We start from the raw sequence: 16,569 nt of genomic DNA on the forward strand, positions 1-16,569 counted from the left end.
TACAGTATATAATGTACAGCATGATACTTACTTTCCAGCTACTAAATTGTCACGAATTGTTTTATAGGAAACACAAACATGCAGATGTGTCATTCAGCAAAGCTTTATTCCCACACAAGCAGATGGTTCGGTAGGAAGCCCAAAGTAATAAACTGTGCTTCAGTGAGAAACAAATCAAGATGGCTTTTCTGTCACGCTGAGTTTCTTTGTGGTTTTCATGCAGCGATCTGATACGAGCAGATGGAGGCTCTCTTCAGTTCACAGTCGGCGGCAGTCCACCAGCTCTCATCTGGATAGTAGGGAGGGACAGATTTATAAAGACACAGGTCAAAGATTACTGGGATGCAGTTGGTTTTATTAAAGTCTTATCACCCTTCATTGACGTAGCTGCTCAGTTATCTGGACTGTACTGATCCATAAACCTGTAATTGATTGAGGGCAGTTGTCTCTCAAAGAGCCACTTACGTAACAGAGTAGAGTGATTAAGACAATAAATGATGTGGAAATGAAGGCAAACCAACACTACTATGTCGTTCTATCATCTCCAGTGATAAATAGATGCTGATGTTAGCTCTTAAAACAATAATTTCACTTTAAAGGACTATTTCAATGAACAGGGTGCTCCAAACAGTAGATTAGTTACTTTTTTCTGGGCTAATCAAACACACAGCACCTTTACTGTGATGCGCTTCTGTATTTTTGAAAAAGGGAGGTATTAAAGCCATCTAAAGTTTAGGATCATTAGCTATTCACACCAGATCAAGTGAGGTTAAAGCAACAACACACCTGAATGTACTGAATTGGTCAAATTACTTAAAGATAATTAACGTTCTGCTTCTTTGTTCAGTTACATAGTCGTACTTTCATGTTTCCCTGCTTGATACAGAAATGTCTGTTGACATAAATAAGGTGTTTGTGTCCTGAGTGTGGTTCGTACTGATCTTGAACATCTCCACACAGACAGGTTTATCGGTGTGAACGTTAGGGTGACCCGGCATCCAGTCGCTGTAGCTCCACTCTGACCCGTCCAACCACGACGCCTGCTGCTTCTGAGGCGTGCAGAAAACATACATGTGAAAAACATGCACAATCTGCCAGACATTAACATGAACATACACAGTGCAGGAGTAAGTATTTAGATGCTTTGCTTCAGTAAAAGTAACATTAATGGTCTATATCTACAGTAAAAAGTGCAGTTTTTAGTAAAGATTTGAAACTCTCCCTCTGAAATGTAGTGGAGTAGAAAAGTAAAGTAGCATCTAACAGAAATAGTTCAAACCAGTGTTTTCCTTCCACTGAACAAATACTGGTCGGTTCTTTTTCTGGTCCACTGTGAACAACATTTCCTTTGAAACTAGTTTATAAAGTTTTAAAGGAAAAATTCCTTTTTTTTTCTTGGCTCTTTTACTTACGTCTCATTTTTTATATTCTGGCCTCACTCAGTGACAGGACACAAACATATGGAACATTTTCAAAGCAAAGTTCCAGGGTCAGAGCTTTACCAAGGTAAGAATAACATTATCTGTCCTGTTGATAACTTATCTGACGATTCTCTCCTTGGCCTCCATTCAGTGCCACAGTACAGGAGCAGACTGCTGGCGTAACAGTTAGTCAGAACTTGAATAAAAAATATGGTTTTGTGCTTCCTAAAATATGATTCTAATATATTAATATTACTGTGGATTCACTTTCCAAGACATTTTTAGAAGAAAGAGCCTTTGACTGCTCCAGCAGCACGTTTCCAGAGAGACATAATGTCTCCTCTCTTTGAAAATGTGAACAGCTGATGAATGAGAAGAGCTTGCCTTGATCGTGGCTCCCAGCCAGGTCAACACAGGGTGGCTCTCTCCACCGTTGGTCACCAGAGAAACCAGTCGGGATTGCAGATCAACGCTGGTAACAGATGCAAGCTCAGCATTTGGGGCCACAGCTCTGCACTGAGCCTGTAGAGCAACAAACCACACAAAACACGGATTGTGATGTTTTATAGAGCTGTAAACACACATTTTGACTTGGCAGGACTTTAAAAGGAAACAAAAGTGGTGACATGGACCCATTGAATATTTGAGACAGAATTTTCTTGTGTATGTTTTGCTGAGATGCTCGAGGGTCTAACCTGTGCGTCCTGGAAGGCCAGTGGTGTTGGGTTGAACTCATAGCAGTTTCCATTGATGATCTCTCCCTTACATGCTACTGTCTGTGTTCTGGAGGAGGATGGTTCTGTTCCCTGTCTAAAGCCCTCTGGGATTGTAAGAATGGGTTCAGTGCCCTGTCTGAAACCATTAGGGATATGAAGAGAGGGTTCACTTCCCTGCTTAAAGCCTTCTGGGATGTGAACAGAAGGTTCTGTTCCTTGTCTAAAACCAGCTGGGATAGACATCAAAGGCTCTGCGGCTATTCTATGGTCATCTGAGGCTGACTTCACGGGTTCGGTTCCCTGTCTGAAACCAGCTGGAATCGACTTCACAGGTTCGGTTCTCTGCCTGAAACTGACTGGAATAGACTTCACAGGTTTGGTTCCTTGTCTGAAACCAGCTGGAATCGACTTCACAGGTTCTGCTCCCTGCCTGAAACCATCTTGGTTAGGAAGAGAGGGTTCAGTTCCCTGCTTAAAGCCTTCTGGGATGTGAACAGAAGGTTCTGTTCCTTGTCTAAAACCAGCTGGGATAGACATCAAAGGCCCAGCTACTATTCTAAGGTCATCTGAGGCTGACATCATGGGTTCTGTTCCCTGTCTGAAGCCGTCTGGAATCGACTTCACGGGTTCTGTTCCCTGTCTGAAACCGGCTGGGAGATGAGAAGTTGAAGGTTCCTGCACACGGACCCAACCAGCAGCATTCCTCTGAACTGGAACATCAGCTGGGACTGGAAGACAGGCAGTTTTGATTGGACAGACTTCTTCAAGTATAGAAATCCTCTCTGTAGAGATTCAGCGTAACTTATGATAGTATCATAATACACTGCAGACAGCGACAATAGGCTGTTTTCAGTGGACAATAAGTACCTACTCTACAGTAAGTACTTCTTATTTAGGCCTAAAGAACTGCTGTACAGAGAAGACTAAAGTATTGGACAACCTGTCATTTAGGTAGATAAAATCTTAGAAGATCATGTTATTAAAATGTACCCTCATACGATCATGAGGAGAAACTAGAAAATAACTAAAGTCTACAAGCTGCATGAATCAGACAAAGACTCTCAAAGGTTTTGATAAATAGGTTCTTGATGAGATTTGTTGGGGAGTATAACCTTGTTTCTTTGCTCACCTACTCTCCTTTCCATCTCGCTGACGTGTTCCTGCACCAGGCCGGTGTCCAGATTAACCAGGAACCTTCTGGAGGGCTCGGTACCTTGTCTGAAGCTGACAGGAATCGGTTTATGGATGTCGGAGTGTTCAGTACCCTGTTGAATGTCATCAGGCAGCTGATGGGTCGACTTCTGCAGACCTTTGGGGGCTTCGACTGGAGCAGATTGGAGGCCTGTAAACAGTTACAGTCAGTTAAATGAGTCCTTATTTCCTGGCTGCTTTTCACATCCTGCTCATTCAGAGTTATGAGAGACATGTGCTCATATCTGGAACAGACAGAAACTAAGAGACAGAAATTAAGAGACAGAAATGTTTCCAGGAGATCAAACTGCCGTCAGTTGACAGATTGTTCTGTTTGGCCTTGAATATCAATAATTAACTATTGTGTCAGACTAATATATAGACCACCGCATTTCTTTAACAGTCTGATAAATCAATAACAATCAAAGTCTATTTTTTGTGCCACCATCATTGAGGTCAGCTGCTCTTATCACAATACTGTTTGTCACAGTCAACAGTTTTGCTGCCAAGGCAACAAGCTATAAACTCAAAATTAATTTAGACAACAGGACAAAATATCAATAAAACAAGAGAATTAATCCTCACTGAATTCCTTCAATGTTGTGTCCATTTTTGAGATAATTCCTGAGAAATCTCACGGTTCTGTACAAGGAGTAGAGACGTGTCTCCACAATAACCTCTAGTCTGTCAAACATCCCTTATTAGTAATGAGATTATTATATATTTGTCAATTTAAATATAGGGCTGCACAGTGGCTCGGTGGTTAGCACTGTCGCCTTGCAGCTAGAAGATCCCCAGTTCGCATCCTGGGATCCAGCCTGGGATCTTTCTGTGTGGAGTTTGCATGTTCTCTGTGTGCATGTGTAGGTTTTCTGACTTCCTCCCACAGTCCAAAAACATGCTGCAGTTAATTAGTAATTCTATATTTTCTGTCGGTGTGAAAGTGATTGTTTGTGTCTATATGCAGCCCTATGATAGGCAGGTGACCTGTCCATGCTTCGTCCTAAGTTGGCTGGGATAGACTCCAGCCTGACCACGACTCTAATGAGGATTAAGCGGTGTACACATAATAGATGGTATTTTCTTCTAAAGTAGTAATGTATTATGACATTTTAAAATAAAACTAAATAAAATTCATGAATACTTCATTTTTACGCAATCAATTCAGTTCAATTTTATTTATATAGTGCCAATTACAATTCTGCAATTCAAATTCTGCAGTCACAGAAAAAGGATTTTATAGCAAAGTAAAGTTTTTTTTTACATACAATTCAACTGAATTTTTTAATGATTACAAGAAAAATCTGTTGTGTATTTTGCATTTGCTTCATAATATGAACATAAGTTGTTAAACCTGTTATGTCCTGATCTCAAAATAACGCAGTTATCTAAAAAACACAAGTTCAAAATCTAAGAATCACATATTCTTCCAGTTTAATCATACAATATGTCAAACAGCATAAAACAAATACACAGAAATTAATCATCCAGATTATTCTTACTCAAATTTATGTTCTGAATAAACATAACGATCATGAAAAAAATAAATGTTGACATCTTACCTGACACTGTCAGGAACAGCAGGACTAGTTTGAACATCCTGTAAATAGAACATAATCAGAACAACTCATTTTAGTCATTTTTTCTTATTTATGTCTCTCATTAACCTGGTTGTTATGTTTCGTTACTCAGTCCTGAGCTGGAAGTTTCTTACCTCAGACTGCGGTGATGAACTGTGAGCAGCTCAGAAAGAAAAGCTCTCCTGTAAATATCTCCCTGTCTTGGCCATAAAGTCCAGTCGAACACTTGGAATGAGTTTACTGATTAATCTGCGTCTCCTATAGCTGTATGATTACTGATATTTCAGGGACTTTGCCTTCAGGTCTTATCTGATAAAGGTTTGAACACAATGCTAATATAAGTGCAGCTAATAGAGTGTACGCTATTAACCGTTGACCTCTGACAGGTTTCATTAACATCCTCTTCTACTGTACACTTCCTGTTTTCCAGCTCTTACAAACACAAGAGAGGTGAATGGCTCTCGGCTCATTTCAGTTCAATCAATATTTGTGAACGTAGATGCAAAGTAGAGATTACGACAGACTGAAAATGTCTCTGTGGAGGTCAGTAAAGGTCGTTTTGGGGCAACAGATGTATTTTATTGGTCATGTTGATGTTGTTGGGGTGTAGGTGGGAGTTTGTTCCATTTTGGAGTCTTGTATAGCCGGTATAGAGCTTTAAGAGGATGCCAGCATTGTTGAAGACGGAGTGCTGCTCATCTCTGGCTCCACCTGGTGTGTGAACAATAACACTGCTGGTGGAAGGAAATAAGAAAAGTCCTGTGGAAGAGTTGGCCCTGCTCTGACCCCCTACACAACCAACAAGAAAAACACTCAGAAAGGGCAGTACTCCGCCAAAACTGCTCAGTCGTATGATTTCTGACGGATGAAATCTTTCAAAAATTTTTAGAAATGTATATAATGGTGTATTATTTTTTTTTTTGACAATGGCATGTTCTTCTTTTTTAGCGGCGATGTGGACAAAATTCAAATTTTGTTGGACTACTGTACAAAAGTTTGAAAAGTGCAATGACAAGGAAGATGTATCTGATCTTATTATCCTGTCTTATAAAGAGTGTCTGTTTGTACATGTTTTCATTAGTTAAAGTGTATGAGATTTAGATTCCTCAGACTCTTAAAGTGTGACTGGATAAAACCAGAGTCCTCATTTGCAGATCACCACTCAGCACTATAAACTAGGTGGACGCCCAGAATAGAACGACAACACTTTGTTTAATTGTTACCAAATAAGCGTCAGCCACAACTACAAAATCTGAACTCTAGCAACCATTCCAGGTTTCTAGTTAACTGAGGGTTGCCTGAAATATGATATAATTATCATATTTAAATTCTTGGGCTTCTGCATCAACAAATGATAAGAGTGAGCGACCGAAACAAAAACACCGTTTGGCCTCCAGAGATTTTCCACAGAGAGATACTAACATGGCACTCTGACCCCTCCATGTGGGGAATGTTCTCATCTTTGTCCCCTTGAAGGTTTTCTGACTGCATCACTGATATAATCAGAATAAATGATCACATCTTCTTCAGGCTCTGCTGTCATGAGTTCATGGAGTTTATCAGGCTGATTTAAAGAGTTCAACAGTTCAAGGTTGCGTGGTGACATTGATTTGTGTTTCCTGTGGTTCCTCTGGCAGAGCAGCAGAGAGTGAAGGTCCAAACTGTACGAGACCGACCTTTGTTGAGCAACACTTTGGACTGTGTGAGTTTGAACACTCAGCACACGGCGGGGCGGTGACTCCCCTTCACTCAAACTGTCCCACGGCGAACAAAGTGTTAACTCCGCCCCGTCGGGAGGAGCGGTGAAACACAACGTGCGAATATCATTCACAACCTGCTGGGCAAATTTACACACGCACGTGGACGGGCACGGGAGGGTTTGAGTTCGCGGCATCAAGTTAGAAATAGATAACCGACACACGGCAGGAAGTACGATGCTTCAGCCTTCAAAATAAAACAAGTCGCGCATGCGACAATTGGCTGAAACATGCGTCTATTAACTTTTAAACAAAATAACTTACAAATGTTCGACTAAGCAGCACATCTACATTATATACATGAAAAAATTAGATTAGAGAACATAAATTAGAAGTAGGTACACACATAACATATTCAGTCAGATGTTTCATGAAGGACAGTTACTTCCAGAAGATTATTGTTAAATAAATTAATAGAGATAAAAACATAGAGATTGATTCAGAAAATTTCAGCTTGTGGAAAACAATCACCTCATGAGTCATTCTGACCATTAGAAACTTGTTGTTTAAACACAAGATTAACTTTATTTTCTAATTTTATGTTGCTTTAACTGCAGGATAGCTGTTAGCTAACACATACAGAAAGTACTTTAAGAACAGAAGAGCCTTAGACCAAGATTCTAACTTTAATATAACTTTATTTTCAGTGATATTGAATATCATGACATGAAAACAATGTCAACTCATCGATAAGCAGGGATAATTAACAAACAGATGTGTAAAAGTCCAGCTAGCAGCTAATGCTACAGGAAGCTAAGGCAGCACAACAATACTAGTTTTACATAAAGTCAACTAGTTAGCCTCTTAGACAGATTATGTGATCATTTTACTGCTGGTTAGCTGTAAATGGTTATATTACCGTGATAAATGAACAGAATCTGGAAGCAAAGTATTACAGGTTTTCTCAGTCGCTTTGGTACATTTCTCAGATCAGAATTGAAATTCTCAAAACTACTTGTTCAATCTTCACATCATTGTGTCACTTGTGCACATCAAAAAAGCAGTTTCTCATTTCTTTGAACAAATTGCAAATGCTTTGGTACATCCATGCAAATGATTCTGTACAGTTCTCTGTTGTTTCCTACATTATCAATTGATTATGTCATGTTGATCAAAATGTATTATCATGGGTCTCTGTTGAATAGTCTCACCCCCACAGCATTTAGGCATTAGTTCATCACATAAGTCTTTACATGCAAAATGGTTGAACAAGTTGTCAGAATATCTCAAGGATGTTTCTAACTATTAGACTTTTTTTCTCAATCTGTCCTGCATTGGTAAATTGCTCCAAGGTGAATCTTGAATTTCTCTAACGAAGGGAAATGTGTGAAGGGTTAGAGTTTTCTGACATCGCTCCAAGACGCAAGAGAGGATATTTGTGATGTGGATGAGAATTTGTGTCCCAACAGACAGAACGTCAGGATGTGTAGGAAGACTGCACTGTAATTCCTACAGCACTGCATGTACAGTTTTCCCTGAGGAGATTGTCCTATGTTCACATTTATACTTTTGTTTGTTTTTTCTGTGCTATGCAGCGCTGTTTTCCTTTCTGTATCGCAATGATATGGTCTGTCAACAGATTACAGCACAAACAGTAAAAGCGTAAATGTGAATCTTGCCCAGTCTCTTGCAATCAATCTCCCACATACACTAAGGTGTAACTTACAATTTACAATAACTGTCATCAAAACTTTAGCCATAGTTTACATCAGAACATCCCTCCAGAGTTCACTATTATAATGACAAAATGACTAATCAATTTGACTGTCTTATCCAAACACAATGACACAAGGACATGTCATTCTGATGCCACTGACATGTTCATTGACACAGATATTTGCTTCTGAGAGATGAACTAAGGATTTTGAGCAAGAGACTGGCTTTTGCAGGTAATCAATGGTGTTTTGCTATTTGTACGAATTGTTTTGAGAAATGCACTTACTGTTTTGCAAATGTCGAGGATGATTTTAGAAATGTACCAAAGCGACTGCGAGAAACTGTAAATAACACGCGATAGTGGTTGAAGCTTTTATTTTGACATCGTGGCGGAAGGCGCTATAACTCCCGATTCGGTTCTTCACCAGGAAGCATCAGAAATGTCTCTTGTTAGTGGATGGATCGCGTCAGACTGGGAAGTGTGACTGCAGCTGGTGGCTTCGACTCCTACTCGCTGTCCTATAGCTGCTTAATACCGGTGTTATAGTCGTCAATAGGCTGATTGATTAGTGATCGGAGACAGCGAGCGGCCGCCGTTGGACGAACGTTACGCAATGACAGTGACAGAGTGACTCCTAGCAGCTAAAACTAGCTAGCAGCTAGCTTAGCGCGGTGAGCGAAGTCAAACTCCTCCGGCTGAGAAGCAAAGGGCTCGACGGAAGACAGAAGCAAGCGGCTCGTTTGGTTTCTCCTCCAGTTTTTTTTAGTCTTTTTTCTGTACTGGGAATGGCTTTAGTCACGGCGTTAGGACGACTGGCTCACGTCCGGCTACGGGAATACTCTCGGAGGACGGCGGCAGTAAGTTGGGGAGCTGTTCTGACGGGACGGAGGAATCTGAGCACCGGTACCCAACCTCTGAGGTTCGTCCTTTACTTACACAACGGCCTCAAACACGCACACACCAGACTCCATTGAGAAAACGTGTAGTTAAATGTGACCTTTGTTATCTGTGCGGCTGTGGCAGAGCTTCAGGTAGGAAGTGGGTGAGCAGCTTCTGTTAAAGTGCCTCCTCTGGTGTGATATGAGGAAAACATCAAGCTAAACACACTTTAGCTTTAGCTGCATTTGTCCTTTCTTTACCTACGATAAGCTCCAGGCGACAGAGCAGTTAGACCAGGACTATGTGCCTCCAGGTGGCACAGAAACTGAAAAAACTAAAGGTACACAGTGCTCTACAGTAAACTCAGTGAACAAACTGGAATATTGAAAATCTAACTAACTGTTAGTGTCTGAGAGTGTTGACAAAAGACAAAAAATACTCCTGAAAACTGATGACAAACTAGTTAGTTCTGGCTGCTTTTCAATGGAAATCAATGTGATATCAAACTTCAAATCAGTGGAGCTGTGGTAAAATATGTCACAAAATATAATAATGGTCAAAAAACACTGTGGTACTGCAGAGATGCCCAGCCGACAAATCACTAGAAATCTTCACCGGTTCATGTTCTGTATATAATTTATCTGCTAATGTTTATTTCCAGCAGCATTACTCTGTGCTCCAGTGACCTCCTGCGTATATCATGCATCAATAACTGCGTATTGTCGCTCATAACTATTTATTCAGAGCATCTGTACATTTGCACTTCACTTCAGTTTACTTTTGTACCCGTCTACAACTGCACATAGTAATTAAACACTTTCAACTATATAATAATCGTGGCCAATCAACGGATTCGGTGGAACAGAAACTTTAAAAATGCCCAGTCCCACTCCACTTTTAGTGCATCGTTCAGCCCTGATAAGAGCTCTGTGTGAATGCCACTAATCAGCTGATGAGGTGTCCTTAGAGACTGATTGAATCATCACACGTCCACAAGGCTGAAGCGATCCGGCTCCGACCACAGCTGGCCTCCTCAGGGCCAAACCGGCTTGTTTAGCTGCTATGTGCTGACCTGCGGCTCAGGTTGAAGGTTTTGGTCGACCGTGTCCCTGTGTGCTCACGTCAGGCCGCCTCTGACTCTCCCAGAGCGGTTCAGGAATCCAATTGGCCGATTAAAGTTAATGTGACCATTAACAAGTCTTTACACGTGTTGGTCTTAAACGGTCATGGGGTGCGGGGGAAGGTATGGAGTAGACTTTGATAACTTTTAAAGCAGATTATTCAGGTCCTGAGAGCCCCTGAGGTCACTGAGTTCATTATTTAACCCTCCTGTTGTCCTCATTTACAGGCACCAAAAAATATAGTTTCCTTGTCTGAAAAAAAATCCAAAAATTCAGCAAAAAAAAAAAACTCACCAAATTTCTAAAAATTTGCAAAAGCTTCAGGAAGAAAATTCCAATAATTCCTTAAAAGTTTCCCGTAAAAGTTTTATTTAAAAAAAAAAAAAAAAAGTCGCAAGAAGATTCTTGTAAATATTTTCAAAAAATGATTAAAAATCTTCAAAAAAAAAATCCTAAAAGTGATCACATATATATCAGTAAAACTTCTAGTATTTTCTTTAAGAACATTCACAAAAAAATCAACCAAAATGCAGCGAATTTCACTGGATTTTGGTTCAATTTTTTTGTGAATGTTCTTGAGAAACATTTTTAACATTTCTTTTATTCCACCAAAAAATGTTCAAAGATTTCCCAAAAATGTTAAAAATGTTGAAAATGTGGACATGAGAAGTTTCACAGTGAAAATAATTTTTTTCCACATTTTCAAACTTTAAAACGGGTCAATTTTGACCCGCAGGACGACACGGAGGTTAAATAAAGCCAGGGAAACCTCAGAATATCACAGGCTCTCTGAGAGGCAAATACACTTGAATACATTTTCTAATCAGTGTATTTATTTATGAATATCTGTGTAAATTAAGCAGCCTTAGATTACAGGCGTAAACCAATGTGTTGTGCATTCACATGGCATTTTAAGCATTAAAGCTTTCTGGTTGTCATGTGGCATCAACATAATATGACGGTTTATTTACACATTTACGTCCTTCATTCTGTGTCATGCTAGCCGAGCATCACTGTCACAGCGATAAATAACAAGATTAAATGACAAAACTAGTTCTGATGTTGAACGCTGTGATAAAGCAGTTTGAAAAGTTGTCAGCTGACAAATCAAAAGTAATTTGAGGACTTCCACAGGCCACAATGTTCAGTCTCTTTCCAGACTTTTTGAAGCCTTTCTTTTCAGCCTAAAAACAGGTGATCTGGTCACTGCTGTAGCTGGTTTTCTGCAATCAACAAGCTGTGAGGAGATGAAGGTGTGTCAAAAAAAGGTCTCTGTGCCTTGAGAAGTTAAGATTGATTGTATTTTTGAAATATTTTTAAGATGATGAAAACACGACTGCATGAGCTCTGTGATGTCCTGTTCAGAACCAAGCTCAGGGATTGAAGTGTTTTAAATGTTGATATATTGCAATTACTCTGATGTTTATTCTAAAGTTTATAGATTTAAATCCAAGTTTCCTTCAACCAGAGCAGAGCTGATTTCTGAAAATGTCCAACTCCCCTAAAATATTAGAAAAGCAGAAACTCCTCTTTTCTGACAACCTGAAAATGTTCAGTATTTGACATTTTTGCTTGAAAATGATTTGAATGATTATTAAATTACCAAAATAGTTGCAGGTAAATCTTATGTCAGTTGACTAATTGTTGGAGCCTGATTTTTATTTATTTTCTTATTTTAAACTCTTTGAACCGCCAGCAGTTTTTGGGTGTTTTTCTGCTGCCACATCTTCACTGTAGGCTAATTTTTATTTTTATTTTTTACTGCAATATGAAGTCCTGCACCTCTTGGGAAACAGCACAACCATGACTATAAGTAAAGAAAGTTTAAGAATGTCTTAAGTGTGCAGCGTGACAGAGTTAACATCATGCTGGTTCTGACCAGATTTAAGAGTGTCAGGAGAAATGATATTAACTCCTGCTAATAATTTAAGGTGTGAGGATCCTAACTGATACTTTAACATTCAGTGCTGTAGGTTTTCTAGAGGTTTGCACAGCATCATCACGCTAATGTTCACAGAATTAGTCAGCCAAACACAAATGTGACATCACAGCAGCATGGGGCATCTAAAAGCAGATCAGTAAAATGAGGAAAGGTTCTCAGACAGAAGTATGCTTCAAGCAGAGATTTAAAAGAGGTCAGTGAGTAGCTGACCTCATTTCTCAGGCAGTTCGCTCCAGAGCTTCAGGCTTGGATTTAAACGCTCGGTCACCTCCAGTTTTCAGCCTAAAAACAGGTGATCTGGTCACTGCTGTAGCTGGTTTTCTGCAATCAACAAGCTGTGAGGAGATGAAGGTGTGTCAAAAAAAGGTCTCTGTGCCTTGAGAAGTTAAGATTGATTGTATTTTTGAAATATTTTTAAGATGATGAAAACACGACTGCATGAGCTCTGTGATGTCCTGTTCAGAACCAAGCTCAGGGATTGAAGTGTTTTAAATGTTGATATATTGCAATTACTCTGATGTTTATTCTAAAGTTTATAGATTTAAATCCAAGTTTCCTTCAACCAGAGCAGAGCTGATTTCTGAAAATGTCCAACTCCCCTAAAATATTAGAAAAGCAGAAACTCCTCTTTTCTGACAACCTGAAAATGTTCAGTATTTGACATTTTTGCTTGAAAATGATTTGAATGATTATTAAATTACCAAAATAGTTGCAGGTAAATCTTATGTCAGTTGACTAATTGTTGGAGCCTGATTTTTATTTATTTTCTTATTTTAAACTCTTTGAACCACCAGCAGTTTTTGGGTGTTTTTCTGCTGCCACATCTTCACTGTAGGCTAATTTTTATTTTTTACTGCAATATGAAGTCCTGCACCTCTTGGGAAACAGCACAACCATGACTATAAGTAAAGAAAGTTTAAGAATGTCTTAAGTGTGCAGCGTGACAGAGTTAACATTTCAAAAATCATAAAGATCAAAAAAGCAAAAATCGAATTTCTTCAGTTATTTAACAAAAATTGAGTAAAAGTTGGAATTAACATGTTGCATGTGGAGCAAATACGGAATAAAGTGAATATACATACCACAGATATTTCACTATTTACATTTTAATTTATTTTCATACTCCTCTGTCCCTGATTTCTTGTCAAGTGACGTAGTTGTGTCACTCGTGGATTCATAGTTGCACTGAGGATTTTTTTTTTAATTTTGGAAAACCTTTAAATGAGACTGGAATATCATGATGTTGAGCTTAGATTCAGTTCACTTTAAAGATGAAGCTGCATGTCACAGATGGAAGGTTCTACTTTAGGACTGTCAGACAGTTGAAAATCAAGTGATTCTTTCTGATTTTACTTTTTCTGGTTCCAACAAATGGTATCATTCCCCACCAGAGGGCAGTGCAGTGTAGTAAAGACCATCAGGGCTGAGTGGAGCCTCACAGGCAAACATGAGTAACCTGAATGCACAAATTGCCAATAATAGTGAACAGATTTTACAGAGAAGCCTGTTGAGTTTGCACGACCAACTCTATATCAGTGTAATAAATAGGTCAAATAATACTGTTACTGTCTTATAAAGCTTTCAAATGTCACTCATGATGTGTGTGTTTCAGGTCTGAGAACAAGGTGACGGTTCACTTCATCAACCGAGACGGAGAGAAGATCACAGTCAAAGGGTCGCCTGGAGACTCTCTGCTGGATATCGTCATTAACGAAGACCTCGACTTTGATGGATTTGGTACGTAAACGCACGCAAACACTTTCTGTTCGGGGTGGAGATCCACAGGTTTGGGCTTGTCATATCAGATAGTTTCCTGTTTGTACCTGAGCTAAATCTCGCCCAGCTGGCCCAGTTCTAAAGGTGTGTGTGTGTTGTTGGCTGTAGGAGCATGTGAGGGAACGCTGGCGTGCTCCACATGCCATCTGATCTTCGATGAGGAAGTGTACAAGAAGCTGGGGCCGGTCACAGATGAGGAGATGGACATGCTAGACTTAGCATACGGCCTCACCGACACGTAAGGAACGCACACACACCAACGCACAAACGGACCAGACTAGCTCCACGTCGGGTTTTCTGTACATCACCAACACACATCAGTGGGATAGTTTGGGTTTGCAGTAGATTGTGGTGATAAAAAGTACCAGGACAAACAATTGCAGCCCTTTTAAGAAAGTCCCACCGCCCGCATGATGCTGATGAGATGGTTCTGTTGAGATAATGAGATTTGTCAGAGCCGATCAGTTAATCAGTCAGAGACAGAGGAGTAAACACAGGAGAGCCCCTCACTGAGCTGCACCTGCAAACAACTTAGATTTATGTAGCATCTTCCAATCAGGGGACTGACACGCTAATGACAGCAGAACAATGAACTTGTAAAATAATGTGAAAATACTAGAAATCACATAAATAAATGAGTTTTAGTAGCACAGTGTCCAAACCCCTCAGCCTTTTCCGTTAGCTTCTTTCCTGCTCTCTCTGCTCACTTATACTGTATTTTAATACTCATGAATTCACAATAAAGCTACCGTGATGAATTATATATTCTCCAGTGTTCTCCATTATAACAACCTGATGACTGAAGCAGCTGCACACGATCAGTTCATTTACTGCAGAATAGGAATCACATGGCGCTTTAAACGCTCATTTAATGTGAACAGAGTTTGAAGTAGAAGGTCTAAGTTAACAAAGAAAGTTAATACTCTGACTGAAGCTTAGGTTTTTGACACAAAGAAAACCTGGATTCATAGTTCAGAACTCAGTACCGATGCTCAGACTCCAGTGTTTGCAGGGGCCTTTTATGGAGGTAGATTACTTTCAGCTGTTCGTTCACTGGAACTATAGCTGACGAGTCACCAGTTAGAAAGTCAGAAAAACCAACTCCAGTCATAAAGTATTCTAAACTCAGCATCTCATCCCTCAAACTACCAGAGATCAGAGCTGATGCAAACCTCTAAACAAACATTTCTTACCTTCACTTTCCCAAAGCAGTCAATCAAGACTCCAATCTTTAGGTAATCCTCAGGTGTTTCCACTTCCGTTATCCTCCTCATGTTTCTGCCCTTTAAAATGTTTGCAAAAAAAGCCTTTCAGCTGCTTTTAAATTTTAAAAAAGTACAAAAAACTTGAATGTCGAGCAGCTAATTAAAGATGCCATCTACAGTTGGTTCACCGGTGGTTCAGAAATGCTTCACAGGTGCGACAAACCTCGTTACTGACATACTGATGTCACTTCTTTATGACCAATCACTTGCTTGATGCTCAGTAGAAATCAGGAAATGCATTTGGCATGTCATATAAACAACTTTTTACAAATTAGACTTCAGAGAGTTTTTCTAATATATTTTGGCATTACAAATGCTAAAAACATTTCCCTTCCTATTGTTCTGTTTATTCCCCTCTCCCCTGGTTCTGTCTAAGGCTTTTTTTTTTTAAATTTCCCCCCAGATCTCGTCTGGGTTGCCAGATCTGTCTGACAAAGTCCCTGGAGGGCATGGTGGCCAGAGTCCCGGAGAGCGTAGCCGACATCCGACAAAGCAAAGACGGATCATCTTAACCGGGCGCCTGCAGCTGAGAGACGTGAACGTAGAGAGTCGGTGCGTCCGGTCGGATGTTGAGGGGACGATGTAGGTGTGATTCTGTCGGCGCTGCTGTGCTCTGCCACAAAACTGTTTCTGACTATTTTATATAGTAAAAAAAAAACTTCAGAGTCATAGAAAACTAGAGACGGCTGTCAGTAACCAGGAAGCAAGAACACGGAGCTCTAGTGTGGAATCATAACAACGTATTTATGAGATATCAACTGCTGTCTAGTAATAATCTGCTCTGTTTATTTTAATCACTGTTTGGAAGAATGTTGGGTTTTTTTGTCGCTGTGGGCGGCTCTTTTTTTTTAACCCTCAGACTACAGCTGTCGCTGCGCTGCCTCAGCTTGTGACTGTGCCTTCCATTTTTGAAGAAAGTATCTTTTCCGGTCACTTAAATTTTACGCTTTTGAATGTCAGATTCTTCTCCTTATGTGTAAGTCGAGTCATTTCTAAGGAAAAGGCACACAACTGACTGAAATGTTTGTGCACGGATGCGACTAACAGTTCCGGGCGCCTGACAGATTCTGTCGACCTCCGTTATATTCTGTTTGACTACATATGTAAACCCTACTGTTGTTGTTTTGATCGAATCCTTCATGTAACCACATCTCATCGCGTGATTGTACATAGAGTACACATATAAGTGTGTATAGAGTGAAAATAAGTAATAAAAATTCACATTTTTAAAGGCGTGTTGAACTGTCAGTAAATCACAAATGAA

General features: G+C 39.8%; 2 protein-coding genes across 2 annotated transcripts; one reads left to right on the forward strand and one right to left on the reverse strand.

Moving 5' to 3' along the window:
- Window positions 1-87: 87 nt before the first annotated feature.
- LOC111575470 (uncharacterized) lies at window positions 88-5,162 on the reverse strand. The gene is made up of 7 exons (XM_023280617.3): window positions 5,043-5,162; window positions 4,891-4,928; window positions 3,267-3,479; window positions 2,117-2,865; window positions 1,806-1,943; window positions 938-1,049; window positions 88-289 (listed from the first exon to the last, which is right to left on the reverse strand). Exons 2-7 carry the CDS (start codon window positions 4,925-4,927, stop codon window positions 216-218), a joined length of 1,323 nt encoding a protein of 440 aa, XP_023136385.2. The 5' UTR covers window position 4,928; window positions 5,043-5,162; the 3' UTR covers window positions 88-215.
- Window positions 5,163-8,753: 3,591 nt separating this feature from the next.
- LOC111575471 (adrenodoxin) lies at window positions 8,754-16,536 on the forward strand. The gene is made up of 4 exons (XM_023280618.3): window positions 8,754-9,241; window positions 13,877-14,001; window positions 14,149-14,278; window positions 15,709-16,536. Exons 1-4 carry the CDS (start codon window positions 9,108-9,110, stop codon window positions 15,815-15,817), a joined length of 498 nt encoding a protein of 165 aa, XP_023136386.1. The 5' UTR covers window positions 8,754-9,107; the 3' UTR covers window positions 15,818-16,536.
- The last annotated feature ends 33 nt before the right edge of the window (window positions 16,537-16,569 follow it).

The sequence above is a fragment of the Amphiprion ocellaris genome, chromosome 24 (genome assembly GCF_022539595.1).
Source record: "Amphiprion ocellaris isolate individual 3 ecotype Okinawa chromosome 24, ASM2253959v1, whole genome shotgun sequence".
Classification (NCBI taxonomy): Eukaryota; Metazoa; Chordata; class Actinopteri; family Pomacentridae; genus Amphiprion; species Amphiprion ocellaris.